We start from the raw sequence: 17,012 nt of genomic DNA, 5'->3' as shown, positions 1-17,012 counted from the left end.
GAGGCTGAAGCAGGAGGATGATAAGTTTAAGGTCTGCCTGAGCCATGGAGCGAATTTAAGACCAGCCCAGGAAACTTAGCAAAACCCTGTCTGAAAGTATAAAAAGGGCTGGGGGCGTGTCCCAGTGGGAGAGCACCTGCCTAGAATCCCCTGTTGAGGGGCTGGTGTGTGGCTCAGTGGTAGAGCACCTGCCTAGAATCCCCCAGTGAGGGGCTGGGGTGTGGCTCAGTGGTAGAGCACCTGCCTAGAATCCCCCAGTGAAGGGGCTGGGGTGTGGCTCAGTGGTAGAGCATCTGCCTAGTATGTGTGAGGCCCTGGGTTCATCCCCCCAGGATGGCAATAAATAAAAAGAAAAAAGAAAAATCTGGAAGTATTCCGCTGCTCCTATGACACATAGAGCCCTGTAGATCCATTCTAAGCTCTGCTGTCTAACTCCTAATCCTCCTGCATCAGCCTTCTGTGTGCTGGAATCGTAGACCTGGGCCACCATCCCTGGCTTCTTGTCAAGAGCAAAAATCAAATGTCCTTTCTGTATAGACTGTCCCTGGAGGTCCAGGCTTTGGTACCGGGTGGGGGTGGCCGAAGGGTGCTGTCATTTGTGGCCAACACAGTTGCTGTTGTCAATGTCTGCTGGTCCTGGTATCTTCCCTGTGGCTTGATGAAGAAATCTCAAGAAAGAGCAGCTTCCGGCATGTAGGGGTTTATTTCCGCTTACAGCTCGGTCCGTTACTGAGGGAAGTCAGGGAAGGAAGTTGAAGCAAAAACAAAACAAAAAAGCCATGAAGAAACTGTTGCTCGTTGACTCACTCCCAGGCTCATGGTTACCTGGTTTTCACACACAGACCAGGACCACCCGGCGTGGGATGGCACCACCTCACCGTGGGCTGGAGCCTCCTACACCAATTAACCATGAAGACACCCCCACCCCACCCCACACACAGACATGCCCCCAGGCCAATGGTATCTAGGCAGTTTCTCAGCGGAGACTGGCTTGTCAGGTGACTCATGGTTGTGTCAAGTTGACAATTAAAGCTAACGAGGACACCGGCTCATGCTGGCTTCAGGCTGTTTACTGTGGTCGTGGTGTATGTGTGTGTATTGGGGGAGGGGATTAACTAGACGGTTGACAGGGTCACTGTCTAGTCACTAGTGTTAGTCACTAGTTCACGTGCGCGTGCACGTGTGTGTGTGTGTGTGTGTGTGTGTGTGTGTGTGTGTGTGTACCCCTGTCCCCACACAAGGTCCACAGAAGGACATCAGGAGTCCTCTCTCATTCTCCACCTCATTCCCTTGAGACAGGGTCTCTCACTGAACCTGGATCTAGGCTGGATGCCCCGCAAGTCCCCACGATCCCCTTGACTCTGACACCCCACTCCAGTAGTGCTGGGGTTACAGCAGCAGGCAGCCAGGCCTGGCTGTTAGGTGTCGTTTCCAACCTTCTATCAAAGCGTGAGAACAGCAGAGTCACAGAGGTATCGATCGACCCTCAGACAAGTTAGTAACTGCCCCAAGGTCACCAGTTTGCTGGTGATCCATAGCCCCACAAGAGTCCTGGGCACATGATTTGCTCCCCTCTTTCTCCTCTCCCAGCAAACCCCAGGATTCATCTCTGCCCCCTATCCCATGTCCCCCAAGGACACAGGCCCCAGGTCTACTTACTTGGCTGTCTCCAAAGTCAATGATGGGCTTGGCTGGAACTTCATCAGAGAAAGTGAAGTTCTAGCCATGGCCAGCAGGTGGCAGACATGCCCCACTAATGGTGACTCCTGGGTTTCCTCCCCGACCTGGGGAACTGGCCAGCAACGCGCACTTTTTCAGAACACACTCCCACCCCACCCCCTAAGCCCGACTCTTCCTCACAGACCAGAGTCAAATGCAATTTAAATGATGAGCTACATGCACGGCCCTCAGCTGACCAAACTGTGAGACAAAGTTTCTATGGTCGACAGACTACCCTTGAGATTTTGATTCTCCTGCCTCAGCTTCTTAAGTGCTGGGATAACTGGACCTGCGCCACATTCCTCTCAGGCCTCTAGAACATTTCAAGAGGGGAGTGGTTCAAGGGGGAGGCCCGACCTTGCAGACCCTTCAGAGCAACTTGGGCTCGGTTGCCACACGTGCTGGATCTTAAGCAAGAAGAGAGCAGGAAAGAAGGATTTGAAGTGAGAAAATAACCTGTAGCCTGACTCTGTGGCCGGGAGCAGGAGCCTGTGCCTCTCTGCTGATCAGTTTACCTGTGTGTAAAAGGGAGGAAAACGCAGTTATAGGAATCACAGACAGGGAAAGACAGCTTGTCACCTCTAATAACCAGTACACCAGGGTGGCTGGGGGTGTGGCTCAGTGGTGGAGCACCTGCCTAGAATCCCCCAGTGAGGGGCTGTGGTGTGGCTCAGTGGTAGAGCACCTGCCTAGAATCCCCCAGTGAGGGGCTGGGGTGTGGCTCAGTGGTAGAGCACCTGCCTAGAATCCCCCAGTGAGGGGCTGGAGTGTGGCTCAGTGGTTGAGCACCTGCCTAGAATCCCCCAGTGAGGGGCTGTGGTGTGGCTCAGTGGTAGAGCACCTGCCTAGAATCCCCCAGTGAGGGGCTGGGGTGTGGCTCAGTGGTAGAGCACCTGCCAACAACTCGTCTGAGCACAGTCAATGTGACCAGAATTGGAGCCTCCATGGCATCAATCCACAGTGTTCTCCCATTATTCTCTCCCCCCAGGACCTCCAGGACAGATGGGACCACCAGGGCCTGCTGGGCCCCCGGGTTCCAAAGGTGACCGGGGCCAGACAGGAGAGAAGGGCCCAGTGGGACCTCCAGGTAAGGAACATTTGTCCCCTGAATTAAAGAGACTGTGCTTTGCTTTGTACCTGAGCACAGGTTGCATTCCGTGCACCCCAATCTTGCTTGTTAGCCCCAAATTCATTCCCTCTCTTCTCACCCTCCCCCCCAATCTCAGGGGTGCCTCAGGACAAGAATCTACAGGGACCTTTTGGGGGTAGGGTAGGGCTGAGAAGGTCCAAGGGTTTATTCCAAGCACCGGGAACGCCATTCAGGAATCCCATGATCCCATGATTCCCAGCATGCTGGAGAGCACCAACCTCTGCTCAGGACTGGCCCACCCTTGGTCCTTGCTTCAGAGTTAAACTCCTCCCGAGTCCTGATTCCACTTCTAACGTTATCATGTCCATCCTCTGCTGACCTTGTGTCCCCTCTGCAGGGGACCAGGAAGGGGAAGCCTTCTCGTTAACCCTGACAGGTTTAATTAAACCCTCTCTGTGTCCAGAAGCCTGTCACTGAGTGCCCAAATGACCCTGGCCAGTCCTCTCCCCTTCCCGGCCTTAGTTCCCCTGTCAGAAACATCACCGCCGCCGTCAGTCTCACTGAAATCCTTTGCTCTCCATTGTAGGTCTCTTGGGGCCACCGGGGCCACGCGGGCTTCCTGGAGAGATGGGGCGCCCTGGTCCACCAGGTCCTCCTGGCCCAGCAGGCAGTCCCAGCCTCTTGCCAAGCAGTCCCCAAGGCGTCCTCTATTCCCTGCAGCCACCCACAGACAAGGAGAGTGAGTACTGGGCCCCAGGGTGGGAGGACCGGGTGAGCCAAGCTGTCTGTTGGGGGGAAATAGCTTTCCCCTAGGGACCCTAGGGAAGCTGGGAGTCCACCAGAGGTAGGGATCAGCCAGGAAATGAGGCTTGGTCCTGAAGGAGGGGCCCCTGAGAAAATGGTGAGGGTCTCCAACCCTGCTCTGGGCCTCAAGGCTCAACTCACCAGGTCTGACACAGGCCACCTCCAGCTGCAATCAGCTCTCTTAGCTGGCAAGGCCACCCTGCCAAAGCCACCCCCTGTCACATCTCCTTCCAGATGTCTCCTCACTGTAAGACACTCAACAGGCATTTACTGAGCATAAAAAGTGGCAAGTTAGACCTACTTGGTCTCTCGGGGACCACAGTGTGACTGTGAGCCACAGAGCACAAAAAATACCTGCTTTGTGAGGACACAGAGCATGAGGGTCAAGGATTCTGGGTCTAAGGGACGATGTGAGGGAGGGAGCCTGCCACTCAAAAAGGAGGAGCAATTTTGGTAAAGTGCCCTGACCCTAACCCCTAACCCTAACCCTAACCCTAACCCTAACCCTAACCCTAACCCTAACCCCAGGGTTATTTTAAAATCTTGGAGGAGCTGTTCATGATATCACAAGCCTAAACCCCAGCTCTGAGGAAGCTGAGGCAGGAGAATCAATGCTAGCTCTAAGCCAGTCAGGAATACGTAGCAAACTCAAGGCTTGTCTGAGCTACGCAGGGAAACCCTGTCTCAAAAGAAAAAAAATCAAAGTGTATTTAAAAATAAAATTAGGGCTGGGGTGTGGCTCAGTGGCAGAGCCCCTGCCTAGAATCCCCCAGTGAGGGGCTGGGGTGTGGCTCAGTGGTAGAGCCCCTGCCTAGAATCTCCCAGTGAGGGGCTGGGGTGTGGCTCAGTGGTAGAGCACCTGCCTAGAATCCCCCAGTGAGGGGCTGGAGTGTGGCTCAGTGGTAGAGCACCTGCCTAGAATCCCCCAGTGAGGGGCTGGGGTGTGGCTCAGCAGTAGAGCCCCTGTCTAGAATCCCCTAGTGAGGGGCTGGGGTGTGGCTCAGTGGTAGAGCCCCTGCCTAGAATCTCCCAGTGAGGGGCTGGGGTGTGGCTCAGTGGTAGAGCACCTGCCTAGAATCCCCCAGTGAGGGGCTGGGGTGTCGCTCAGTGGTAGAGCACCTGTCTAGAATCCCCTAGTGAGGGGCTGGGGTGTGGCTCAGTGGTAGAGCACCTGCCTAGAATCCCCCAGTGAGGGGCTGGGGTGTGGCTCAGTGGTAGAGCACCTATGTAGTATGCATGAGGCTTGGGATTCAATCTCTAGTACCCCATAAATAAATAAACAATTGCATCAAAAGAAGAGTAAACTAAAGTAAATTTATTATACTTATTTTTCTATCGGGAGGAGCATGCCATAGTTCACATGCAGAGGTCAGAAGACAGCTTGTGGATGTCGGTTTTCTCCACCATGTGGGTCCTGGGGATCAAACTCTGGTCATCAGGCTTGGTGGCAAGTGCCTTTACCCTCTGAGCCACCTTGCCAGCCCTCAAAATGAAATGTTGAAGAAGTGGATGGGAGGTAACCTGATTGACAGCGTGGGTATGGAGTTCTTGTTAGCAGTGATAGGAATGGAGTAGGGGAGACCCCTGCTCAGCCCCCACACATAACACAAACCGGAGCACTGATAACTGCTCCTGAATCCGGGCCTCGGTTTCCAGTTTCCAGCCAGGTGGCCATGCTAAGGGAACCACTCTGGATACTGAAGGACACGGTCCCTGGGTTTGTCCCCCAGGCAGGATGGGAGTCTAGGTGCATTCAGAGGGTGCCAGGTGGGACAGGGGTCAGTTCTGACTTCGACTGCAGCCTGGGCTTCCTTGAAGAAATGTCCCTAGTTAGGGAAAAGGCAGACGGTGCTGAGGAGTGGGCAGTGATCTTAATGGCCACTAAAGTGTGTCCCTAAGCCATGAGGAGTCCAGCAGAGGATCCACCCTGATGCACGCGCACACGCGTGTGTGTGCGTGTGTGTGCGTGTGTGTGTGCAGGTGGGTGCCTCTGTGTGTGTGTGTGCGTGTGTGTGTGTGTGTGCGTGTGCGTGTGTGTGTGCGCGCGTGCAGGTGTGTGCGTGTGTGTGCATGTGCGTGTGTGTGTGCGTGCGTGTGTGTGTGTGTGCGTGTGTGTGCGTGTGTGCATGTGCGTGTGTGTGTGTGTGCAGGTGTGTGCCTGTGTGTGTGTGCGCGTGCAGGTGTGTGCCTGTGTGTGTGTGTGTGTGTGTGTGTGTGTGTGTGCAGGTGTGTGCCTGTGTGTGTAAAGGCTAAAGGCTGACATCGAGTGTCTTCCACCGCTGCTTTTCATTATTTGAGACAGGGTCTCCTACTAGCCTGGGGTGTGCCGACTGGTGACCAGCAAGCCTGGTGCTCCCAGGCCCCAGCGTAGGCATTGCAGGGAGATGCTAGCACTCTCAGCTGTGGTATGTGGGTGCTGGGGGTTCCAACTCAGATCTTCAAGCTTGTGTGGCAGGTGCTCTAACCACTGATCCACCTCTCCACCCCTTACCCTGACTACTTCTGAGCAGGAAGTGCAGAGTGTCCATTCGCACACAGGGTGAGGGTGCTGCACTCAGCTCTGGGGAGCCCCCTGGTTCCTCAGACTCAGCCTCCAGATTGGCCACCTCTATCCCAACTGATTATTGATCACGTGACTGTCTCTGCAGATGGAGACACCCAGCTGAACCCTGCTGTTGTTGACACGGTGCTGACTGGGGTCCCAGGTCCCCGAGGTCCCCCTGGTCCCCCTGGTGAGTAGACTGAAGATTCCTTCTTGGGCTTATCTGGAGCACAAAGGTCTTTTTTCCTACTTTATTTATTCATTTATTGATTTATTTATTCATTCATTCATTTATTGACACAGAGTAGCATGTAGCCCAGGCCGGCCTCCCATTTACTCTTATAGCCAAGGATAACCCTTCGACTTCTGGTCCTCCTGCCTCCAGCTCCCAAGTTCTGGGGTTGCAGAAGTGCCCCCAGCATGCCTGGTTTATGCAGTGCTAGGAACCAACCCAGTCAAGCACTCAGCCTAGTTTCACCCTTAGCCCTAAGCCCAGGGGTCCTGGGGAAACTGAAGGCCAGTTGGGCAGTCTATGGTTTCCAGTTGGACCTGAGGCCCCCCACCCTGAGACAACTGGACACATCTGCCCTGAACGAGTCAACTAGAACAGATGTCTGAATGAAGTGGTCCCCGGTTGTCTTTGTGTGAACCACAGTGTGAGGTGCACCAGGGTCCGTACAAGCCCAGACGAGGGGCAGACTAGGGCAGCAGAGGGAGCTGAGGACCTTGGCGTGGGGTGTGTTGCAGATGTACAGTGGGCAGCAAAAACAAGATCCCTATGGGAGGAGAGAGACTGGGGATTTCCCATCCCTCCTAGGCCCTCTGTGTACACAGAGGCTCACAGGTCATGCTCCACGGATTCCATAAGCGAGCTGACACAATGCAGGTGACCGCTGCCTCGCTGCTTACCTCTGTTCTGGGGACAGGGGCTGAGTGCACAAGGATCTGAGTTCCCTCCCCATGCTTCTGTAGAATGGAAGAAAGCAATGGTGAGAGACAGATTTGAAAAGGAGATGAATGGGGTTCATACAGAAGGCTGTATTTGAGAGAGATGAGGCAGCAGATTTGTGGGGTACTGAGGACTTCCAGGTGCCATGCCACACCTCTGGCATGCTTGGGATGCAGGGGTGGTGTTTGTTTTATAACTGGACTGCAGCCTGGGATGGCTACTCCTAAGAGTGGCCACATTGGCACACTCTGATGAGGGTTCCCTGAGTCTTGGGACGTGTTAAGTCTGTGCAGGGAAGAGGACTGAAAGTCTGGTCCTCTGGACATTCCCTGGGCTGTTGGGGGAAACAGGCGTGGAACCCGTGATGGCCATGAGCAGGGACTGGCCCGCACCAAAGAGATATGAGGATAATGAAGGGGAGAAGGTCCTGTAGGCTCTTCTTAGCCAGCGCTGCCTAAGAGAACCAGGAACGAATAATAGGGAGTTTGCTCAATTGATGGGAAGAAACAACAACGGTGGAACTTTCCAGAAGGGTATCCATGGGGTGAGGGCGAAGAGGGCCTGACTGGAGACTTGGGGTGTTGCCGTTTCTATCCAGTTGCTGTGACCAACACCATGGCCAAAAGCAGCTTAGGAGAGGACAAGGTTTGTTTCAGCTTATGGGTCACAGTCTGCCATTGAGGGAAGTCAGGGCGGGGACCTGAAGCTGCAACGCCAGTTCACTCACAGACTCAAGCTTGTCCAGCCAGGACCACCTGCCTAGGGGGTGGTGCTGCCCACAGTGGGCCTGGCTCTCCTGTTAACTACGATCAAGACAGCCTCCTAGACATGCCCACACACTATTCTAATTTGGGCAATCCTTCAACTTGGGCATCTCCTCTCAGATGACGCTAGACTGTCAAGTTATCAATCAAGTCTATCCAGAGTGGGGGCCATCAGAGATCCCAGCAGAGTGCTTCTAAATGTGTGGTTTGGATGGGCATGGTGGGTGCTCATGGTAACCAAGGCAAAATGGTTGGGGGGATGTCAGAGGGGCTGGTTCTAGGTTTCCAAATTGGCAGGAGACTGACAGGCTGGGCTGGGACATTGTGGATTAGCTCCCTGCTCTGTCTTCAGGTCTCAGAATTGGGGTGACCATGTAGTTTAGAAATGGGAAGGAGATGGGTAGATGAAGGTGGGCCTCTGAGATCTGAAGGGTGGGGGAGTCTTGAGAATCTGGATCTTCTCTGATATTCATTCATCAAACTTTCGTTTGCTACCAGTGGGGGAAGGCCCAGGGCAAGCTCAGGATGCTGGGAATGTCCCTGTTCAGATCTGATGGGGAGCAGTGAGCTTTTCCTGGCCTCAAGTGTTCATCAATGACTCTACCCACAGGTCCCCCAGGACCACATGGCCCCCCAGGACCTCCAGGAGCACCTGGATCCCAGGTAAGGACTCAGCCATTTCTAGGGTAGTATAGGGATAGTCTGGGGTGTAAATGTTCCAGTGTGGTACCACTCCCATCTTTTTGATGAGCTGAGTCCCAGAGAGCTTAGATGTTGCTGGAAGCCACATAGACATTCTCATCAGGTCACCCAGCGATGCCTGAACCCTTGTTTCTTCCCTGGGGATCACCTATTGGAGAAGGAGTAAGGTCCTAAGCCTGACTGGGCAGTCCCAAACTCTAGGGTTGCTCTGCCTCTCCAGCCATGTGGTCCATCAGTTTAGAGAGCGGGAGTACAAGTGCTGCTGCCCTGATCTGGCGACAAGGCTGAGAGTGAAAGGATAATGGGATGTGAGACTAGGTGAGGTGTCTGGGTATTATTGTGGACCTCTGTGAAGGTTTCTGTCATATAGATGGAACTGAGTGAGTTGGGAGTAATTTCTCATGCTATTGTTTGCATTTCTAGAAGGTCCCTCTGGTTCACTGTGTGAGGGTGGGAGCTAGGGTCCCCACTTGGTAAAAGGTTAAGAAGTGCTTTGTGAGCAGCTGGAAATAGCTGCATATGTAAGCCCTGGGTTCAGCACATATAAACTCTGGATTGGCACTTATAAGACCATCCTCCTGCCTCAGTCACTTGTAGGTATTTCTGCCCAAGTGCAAAGTCACCTGTTTCTCCCCTCTGCATGATACCCATGCTTGGAATTGCTTCACTGTACAAGAGATTAGACCAAAGGCTTGCCCAAGGCTCAGTGTCAGACTTCTGCTATGGGTGGAGTTACAGACCCAGTCAGGTTCCAAGTTTGAACTTCCAGCTTCCTCTTTTACTGAGACCCAGCACAGGTGGAGCCAGAGGCAGAAAACATCAAAGGCAGGAGAGCTCCACTGCCCTTTTTCTTTTCCAGGGACTGGTGGATGAGCAGGTTGTGGCAAGGCCATCTGTAAGTATGAGCTGAGCCAGTGGGCTGGGCACTGGGAAATTGGGAGCCATGTCTGTGTGCAGTCCTATAGTGTCCCCAAACATAGGCTTGTCTATTCCAACTAGGAGAGGGATTGGAGGGCAGGAACCAGGTACAGTCTCAAGTTGAGGCTTGTCCTGGGAAGGTCTACTCACAGCTTACCTGGGTTAATATACCAAGTTGTCTAGGATTTTATATTAATACTTTGTAGCCTAGGGCTATAGATTACTAATTTGTATGACCAGGAAGGTGTCTTTGGTTCTTTGGACCTCCTAGAATCTGGTGCTCAGACAGCTGGCTTCCATGGCCCTTTTCAGGCACAAGAATTTATAGGTTTCAGCTCCAGTCTCCAAGACCAAAGAAGCTGATACTTCATGTTCAAGCCTCATATCAGCATCAGGAGGTGGAGGATGGATCTCTTCTGAATACCTACTGTGCTGATACAGTGGGGCATAGCCTTCATCATGTGTTTAAGTCTCACTATCACCTATCCAGACTATGCTTTATTATACTGATTAATTGGAACTGGCAGCTGAGGCTCAGAGAGATTAAATAATTTTCCCCAAAATCTCACAGCTACACAATAGTAGAGCTGGAATTTTGAACTCAGGAGTTTCAGCCTCCAAAGATTGCCTCCTCCTGTGCCTCTGTCTAGTGAAAAATGGCAGCAACAGCTTTGACAACACTTCTAGAACCCAGGCTAGCTTAAGCTCCTGCTCAGTATTAATCTACTCCATCCCCTTCATAGCAACGAGATAGGTATTATTATTATTAATCACCTTTTAGAGGTGAGTGATGGAGGCACAGAGAGATTAAGCAACCCTCTAGAAGTCACAAAGCAGTCATTGGCCATGTATATGATATGCTATGTGGCTAGCCTTACTGGCCCCATTTTAGAGACAGAGAAACAGAGCCCAGAGATGAAGGCAATTTAATGAACACTCACAAGAGCTGACACATGAGTTCCCCAGGTTCCAAGCCTGAGTACCCCATTTCAGAAGCAGTTCTTAAGGTGATCCTACACACCTCTCTATAATGGGCTGCACAAGTGATGTCCTGGTGTACGCCTCGCTCTCCCTTGTCTCACCCCAGACCATCTATCTTCAGTCTCTGCATGTCCCCATGGGTGGAGAGGTGCCCTTGCATTGCACCCAATATCTTGACCATGAGACTTGCTTCCTAGGGTGAGTCCAGTGTGAAGGAAGGAGAAGAGGACAAAACCACCACTGCAGAGGTAACTATGTATGTTAGAGTGTCCCACCAGCCAGCTCCCAAATAACCACACAGAGACTTATTATTAATTATAAATGCTTGGTCAATAGCTTAGGCTTGTTACTAACTAGCTCTTACAACTTAAACTAACTCATATTTTTTATCTATGCTCCACCACGTGGCGGCACCTTTTTTCAGCACGATGTGTTCTTCTTTCTTCTCCCCGCGTCTCCTTGCAAGTCCACTCTTCTTCATCCCTGCGTTCTCTCCGTCTTCTCTCCCACCTAACCTCTCCCTGCCTAGCTATTGGCCAGTTGGCTCTTTATTAAACCAAGGAGAGCAGCACATCTTCATAGTGTACAAAAGGATTATTCCACAACATCATGTACTAGAGGTGAAAGCTGGGGACCCCAAGGCCAGCCCTGAGATGGGTTCTGGCTGCTGAGGATAGAGTCCCTCTTTGTCCTCGGGTAGTTCTCAGCTCAAGGAGGTGACAGTGTGAATACTCTTGTAACTGTGGGCATGCCACAACTGGGGACACTGACCCTGGGAGCTGGGATGGGAGGAGTATTCTCAGGAGTGGCTGGTAGGAAACCACAACCCTATGGAGAAGACACTGACCCTTATTAAGCGTCAAGTTGCAAAGAGCAGCCACCACACCAACTAGGAGTACTGGGCTGGTGGATGTGAGGCACAACAGGTGGAGGAAGGGGCTTCACTTCAAATCCTGATGAGGGAGGATGGGAACAAGAAGAGACTGGGACGAGCAGAGCTTGGAGGTTGAGGAAAAGGAACCGGGGTGTTGGGGTCCTCAGGGGAGGCTGTAAAAGCAGGGCTGGGAGTGTGGCTCCATTGGGAGAGTACTTGCCCAGCATGCATGAAGTTCAATGTTGTCCTCAGCCAGCATGGGGGACCTGAGACATGGGAGGTGGGGGTAGGGTAGGGTGAGGTGGGGTGGGGATCAAAAAACAAATGACAACAAAAACAGGCTGGGAATGGAAATGACCATTGGGGGCTTCCTGTGTGTGTGTGTGAGGAGAGTGAGCTGGGAGCAGGGGTGGAGGAGGCCTGGGCTGCAGGAGTGAGGCTGTGCCAGGGCACGGGGGAGGGGGAGGAGCTTTGGAAGATTCTTGCTGTACTTAAGGAAAGGAAGATCCTGGTGCTCAGGAGGCTGAGACAGAAAGAGCACAGGTTCAAGGCTAGCCTGGGCTACATAATGAAACCCTGTCTAAAAAACAAGAACAAAACAAAGCACCTAAGGAAGGGAAGGAAAAAGGAAATCAGATGAGAGAGGAAAAGATAGAAAGACAGGAGAAGGGGGAAGAGGAGAGGGAGAGAGGTGAGGGGAAGGGCAGGGAGAAAAGGAAGGAAAAGGAAAAGAGAAGGGAAGAAAGGGGAAGAGAGAAGAGAGGAGAGAGCGGAGGGAGGGGAAGGGGACAGCTTGTCAAGGTCTCTGACAGAGACTCTGAAGACCCCGCTCCCCACCCACAGCCCCTTCCCCAGCTGGGAGGCACGGACCCTGCACACAGCTGCCTTTTCTCTCCTACTGGGGACTTCACTCTTACCACCTAGTGGACCCTCTTTGACTCCCCTTGACTCTGAGCGGAATAGCAGATCCACCATGTTCCACAGGCAGAGACACACATCCGCCCTGACTCCAGCTCAGGGGTGACAGCCTTGTCCCTTGGCCACCTGGCTTGCCTTTGCCTTGGTGTCCATCTTCTCAACGGTCAGCAGCTCACCTTGGTGCAGTCAGGTGTCTCCTCACACGGAGCCGCACGGAAGGAAGGTTCTGGAAATGTGCCTGGCACTAGCTCCTACCAGCACTCTGGGGAGGTTTGGCCATCTTGAGCCTTTTTCTGGCTTGGCTCAGCCTAGTCCACAAAGCTGACTTGGCCAACGCTCTCAGGTGGACGGTCCAGGCAGTTACGGATCGCTTTCTCTGCCTGCAGGCCCTGAGTTGAGCGCTCTGGCCTCTTGGTGTTTTCTGGAAGGTGGGTGTCCTAGTCAGAGTTAGTTCTATTGCTGTGATAAATACTGTGACCCAAGCGACTTGGGGAGGAAAGGGTTCATTTGGATTTCAGGGTGCAGTCCGTCATCGGGGAAGCCAAAGCTTGCAAGAGCTCTTCGTATATTCCAGGTTAGAAACAATCCAGTACTGTGCCCAATATTTGCAACGGTTTTCTTCCATTTTATGAGTAAGTTTTCATTCTAATAGTATCCCTCGTTGTGGAAAAAAAAAAAACCTCATCTAAGGCACTCGATTTGTCTTTATTCTCAGTCATTGTTTGTATTTTAAGTGCTACATCAAAGAAACCATCACCTAATCCATGGTTAAAATTACTGTCACCTACATTTCCTTCTAAAGGCTTTATGGTTTGGGCTCTTACATTTAAGTGCACGACCTTTCTGAGATAATCTTTTGTGTGGGGAAGTAGCGGTCTGTTGGAGTTTGAGCTGTGTCTCTCAGGAATATGACAAGTCAGGGCTGGAGAGATGGCTCAGTGGTTAACGCATGCTGTTCGTTTCAGTTTGCTTTCGATTGCTGCGATAAACACCGTGACCCAAAGCCACATGGAGAGGGAAGGGTTATTTCAGCTTGCGGGTTACAGTTCATTATCAGGGGAAGTCGAGGCAGAGACTCAAGGCAGGAACCTAGAGGCAGAAACTGAAGCAGAAACTATGGAGGAATGCTGCTTACTGGCTTTCTGAAACAATCCAGGTCCACCTGCCTAGGGGATGGCACCACCCACAGTGGGCTCTGCCCTTCCACATCAATCATTAATCAAGAAAATGCCCCATGAACTGGCCTACAAGCCAATCTGATGGGGGCATTGTCTCAATTGAAGTTACTCTTTCCAGATAACTCTATCTTGCATCAATTGACAAATAAACAAAATCATCATAGGGCATGCTGGGAAGGAGCCCTTAGGAAACCACGGCAGGAGAAAAACTTAGGCTTGAGCCCATCAGGTCTAGGGCTGAAGCCCCGGTCAGCACGGTCCATGCTGTGTAACTACAGGGATGCTGACTGACTGGGTTTTGAGCTGCTTGTTGGTGAGCCCTGTTGGGAGCACCGGCCTGGTACACAGCCTGTGCTTGGCTCTGATGTCTGTCTGTAGTGGTGTGGACATTGCCAAAGAGGCAGGGCTGTGAGGGATGTCCACTGTGTCTGCATAGCCTCTGTGCCTGGCCTCACCCCAGCCTGACTGAGACCCTGAACTTGGCTTTTCATCCGCACCAGGGTGAGGGTGTGCAGCAGCTTCGAGAGGCCCTGAAGATCCTGGCAGAGAGGGTCCTCATCCTGGAACACATGATTGGGGTCCACGGTGAGTAGCGACCAGGCCTCCCACTTTCCCATGACCTACTGCCCTCGTGGGGGCTGCCAAAGCTGTGTGGTCCCCTGCTTCAGGGACTCCACCATGTTATTGTCTGATGGCCTGCACTAAACCCCTCTGAATCTGTCCCTCATCTGCTCAAGGACATTCAATGTCAAAGCCCCCCTCCCTGGCTTCACAGGAGATGACCAGCCACACCCGGACAAGCCAGGCTGCCTCCCACCTCTATGTCTTGCTCAGGCCAGTCCCTCTACCTGCTGCCCACATCAGAATGTGCTCCTTGGTTAAGCTATCCTGAGCCCTCCTCTTTGTCCTTATCGTCCTTGTCCCCATGGAGTTTCCCCTGTGTCTTCCTGATACACTGGGGACTCCTTGCAGAAGCTGGGGGTGGCTGGTGCCTCTGCAGAGTCTGGATCTCATGCCTCTTGGTATGGGTTAAAGAATGAGTGGGCAGGTGCATAGATAAGTAGTGAACGGAGGAACGAACAAATGGAGGGTGACTTGGTGGAAGAATAAATGGGAGGAGGGGTAAGGAGGTGAATGGATGAAGAAGGGGAGGAATGAACAGGGGAATGAGTAGGTGGATGAAAGAATGCACAAATGAAAGAATGGGAAAATGGATGAATGGGAAAATGAATGAATGGTGGCATGACTCCATGGGTGAATGAATGGAAAAGATGAATGAACAGAGAAAACTGAATGGGGAACTGTATGAGTGAATGGGTAAGCAAATTAGTAGGTGAATGAATGTGTGTGCTGCTGAATGAATAAGTGAGTGCATTAGCAAATGAGTGAATGAATGCGAGACAGAGCCTGCTTGCCTCCTCACACTGGACACACCCAGACTCTGGTAGCAGCAGCCACTGGGTACACTGAGGCTGTCTTGAGCAACCCTTCTGCCCTCCTTCCAGATCCCCTGGCCTCCCCTGAGGGAGGCTCTGGGCAGGACGCGGCCCTCAGAGCCAACCTCAAGATGAAGCGGGGAGGTCCTCAACCTGATGGCATCCTGGCTGCCCTGCTGGGCCCGGACCCTGCACAGAGGAGCGCAGACCAGGCTGGCGATGGGAAGTAAGAACAAGCCCAGCCCTGGGGCTCAACCACTGCTGCATCCTGAAGACGCCCCGTGCGGGACTGGGCATCGGGCAGGGACGATCGTGAAAGACATTGGGAGCCTGGGGTCCTGGGGGACAGATGGTGCCTCCAAGGGGCAAAGCCCAGTGCAGACTAGCACCCCGACAGAGCCCTTCTTTTGCCCCTGTCCCCCACCTCCCACTCCCGGCTGGAGACCGGGTCTGGGTGGGCTGGATGGCAGGTAGGAGAATAACCAGAGTTCTCAATGGCTGAGCCCCTGCTCCATCAGGGGCCAGGACCAGCTAGGGTGATTTCCCTATATTGTCTCATTTAACCCTTAAAAGGTAGGTCTGTGATCCCCACTCAGCCTGGGGACCGAGGTGTGGAGAGTACACATGACCCAGATCTTGGATATCAGTGGGGGCAGGGTGGGGGGTGCGATATGGTATTTTAACCCATGTTGCTGAAGCCGTGACATACAACTCTTGCTAGTTTCTCCTCTTTATGAGGTGTGTAGCCCAGAGGACTCCTGAGGCAGCTGGGCTGCTGGGAGGCAGGGCTGCCTGAGAAGATGTAGGGGCACTACAGGGCTTTGGACCTGCCTTGCTTCCTCTGGTCATTTCCTAGGGCTGGGGACAGGGAGACAGCTTCCAGAGTGGACTTGGGGACCAGGAAGTAGGGTCTTTGGGGATGAGATGAGCAGAAAGCAAAGCTCCCTATGGTCTCCCAGTCTTGCTGAGCCCACTGGCCCCCACTTGTCTTCCCCCATGGAGAAGGAGGGAGCATTTGATGGGACCGTCCATCCAGGAGAGGACCTACAGCCTCTGTCACCCTGAGTCTTTTATGGACATCTCTAGAGCCTTCTGCTTTGGTGGAACAATGGAAGTCCGTGTCCCCTCAACGGAGAATCAAACTACCCATGTCCTAGGCTTGCTAGAGGCCATGCCCCCACACCTTGGGGCTGGGGTCCTGGCAGGTTCCACAGCAGAGCTGGTGCACAGCTCTGAAGGCCTCTCTGACTGGTGCTTGGCCTCTTATGACCCACCTACCCTGGTGCTCTTCTCCCGGCCACAACCCTTACACTCAGAGAGCAGAAAGGGCTGGTACCACCCTCGTGTATGTCTCCCCGCTTGGCAGTAGCAAGCATCCCTAAAGCTCTTGGTGCTGATGCAAGGTTGTAACCTTGTCCCCCTGGACCCCGTTGGCTATTCCTGGGCTATTCTCTGTCTCTACCAAGATGTGATCTGAGACCTGTGATGTTATTTCAAATAAAGGTGCTCTCCCCACTCTGGCCCTTCTGTGACTTGGCAGCTGTGGGGGAGGCTGGACTGCACCCGGCTAATTCATGCCAGAGAACTGATGAACGACTGTGGCCGGCTTCGGGGTGACTTTAAGGTTTCTGAGGCAGAGGAACACAAGAAAGCAGCTCGAATAGGGAAGGAAGGTACCCCTCCGAAGTGGCTGCTTGGAGTCGGTGAGGTGGCTTGGTAGTATAAGCGCTTACCGTCAATCCTGATGACTTGAGTACAATCCCCAGGACCCACATGGCAGGAGAGAACTGACTCCTGCAAGTTGTCCTCTGACCTCAGCATGTGCACCCCTATGCACAAATGAATAAATGCATCTGTATTTTAAGACGGGGCTGGAGGGATGGCTCAGCGGTTAAGAAGGCTTCCCGTTCTTGCAAGAGGATCCAAGGTCCATGTGTGGCACCCATGTTGGACCGCCCATAACCATTTGAAACTCCAGCTCCAGGGTATCGAATGCCCTCTTCTGGCCTCTGCAGTTAGCCACACACATGTGCACATACAAACACATTGTAAAAGGCAAACTAAATACCTTTCCAGGCGCGGGCTGGCGGGGGAAGCTGAGGAGCCTGTCGTGTGTGCTGAGGTAGACAGCGGGGAC

General features: G+C 53.0%; 1 protein-coding gene across 3 annotated transcripts in view; it reads left to right on the top strand.

Annotated features, from left to right (window-relative positions):
- Positions 1 to 16,395, top strand: part of Col26a1 (collagen type XXVI alpha 1 chain) — a 146,979-nt gene extending 130,584 nt beyond the window's left edge. For all 3 annotated transcript variants that reach the window (XM_052754030.1, XM_052754032.1, XM_052754033.1), the window contains 8 exons: positions 2,708 to 2,806; positions 3,396 to 3,548; positions 6,262 to 6,345; positions 8,479 to 8,531; positions 9,430 to 9,465; positions 10,667 to 10,717; positions 13,940 to 14,024; positions 14,945 to 16,395. In XM_052754030.1, coding sequence (XP_052609990.1) covers positions 2,708 to 2,806; positions 3,396 to 3,548; positions 6,262 to 6,345; positions 8,479 to 8,531; positions 9,430 to 9,465; positions 10,667 to 10,717; positions 13,940 to 14,024; positions 14,945 to 15,105 — 722 coding nt within the window. In that variant the 3' untranslated portion in view covers positions 15,106 to 16,395. The remainder of the gene's footprint in view (positions 1 to 2,707; positions 2,807 to 3,395; positions 3,549 to 6,261; positions 6,346 to 8,478; positions 8,532 to 9,429; positions 9,466 to 10,666; positions 10,718 to 13,939; positions 14,025 to 14,944) is intronic.
- The last annotated feature ends 617 nt before the right edge of the window (positions 16,396 to 17,012 follow it).

The sequence above is a fragment of the Peromyscus californicus genome, unplaced genomic scaffold (assembly GCF_007827085.1).
Source record: "Peromyscus californicus insignis strain IS unplaced genomic scaffold, ASM782708v3 Scaffold_2__1_contigs__length_46816999, whole genome shotgun sequence".
NCBI lineage: Eukaryota > Metazoa > Chordata > Mammalia > Rodentia > Cricetidae > Peromyscus > Peromyscus californicus.
Note: the sequence above shows the minus strand (reverse complement) of the source record. Positions and strands in the feature narration are given on the sequence as shown.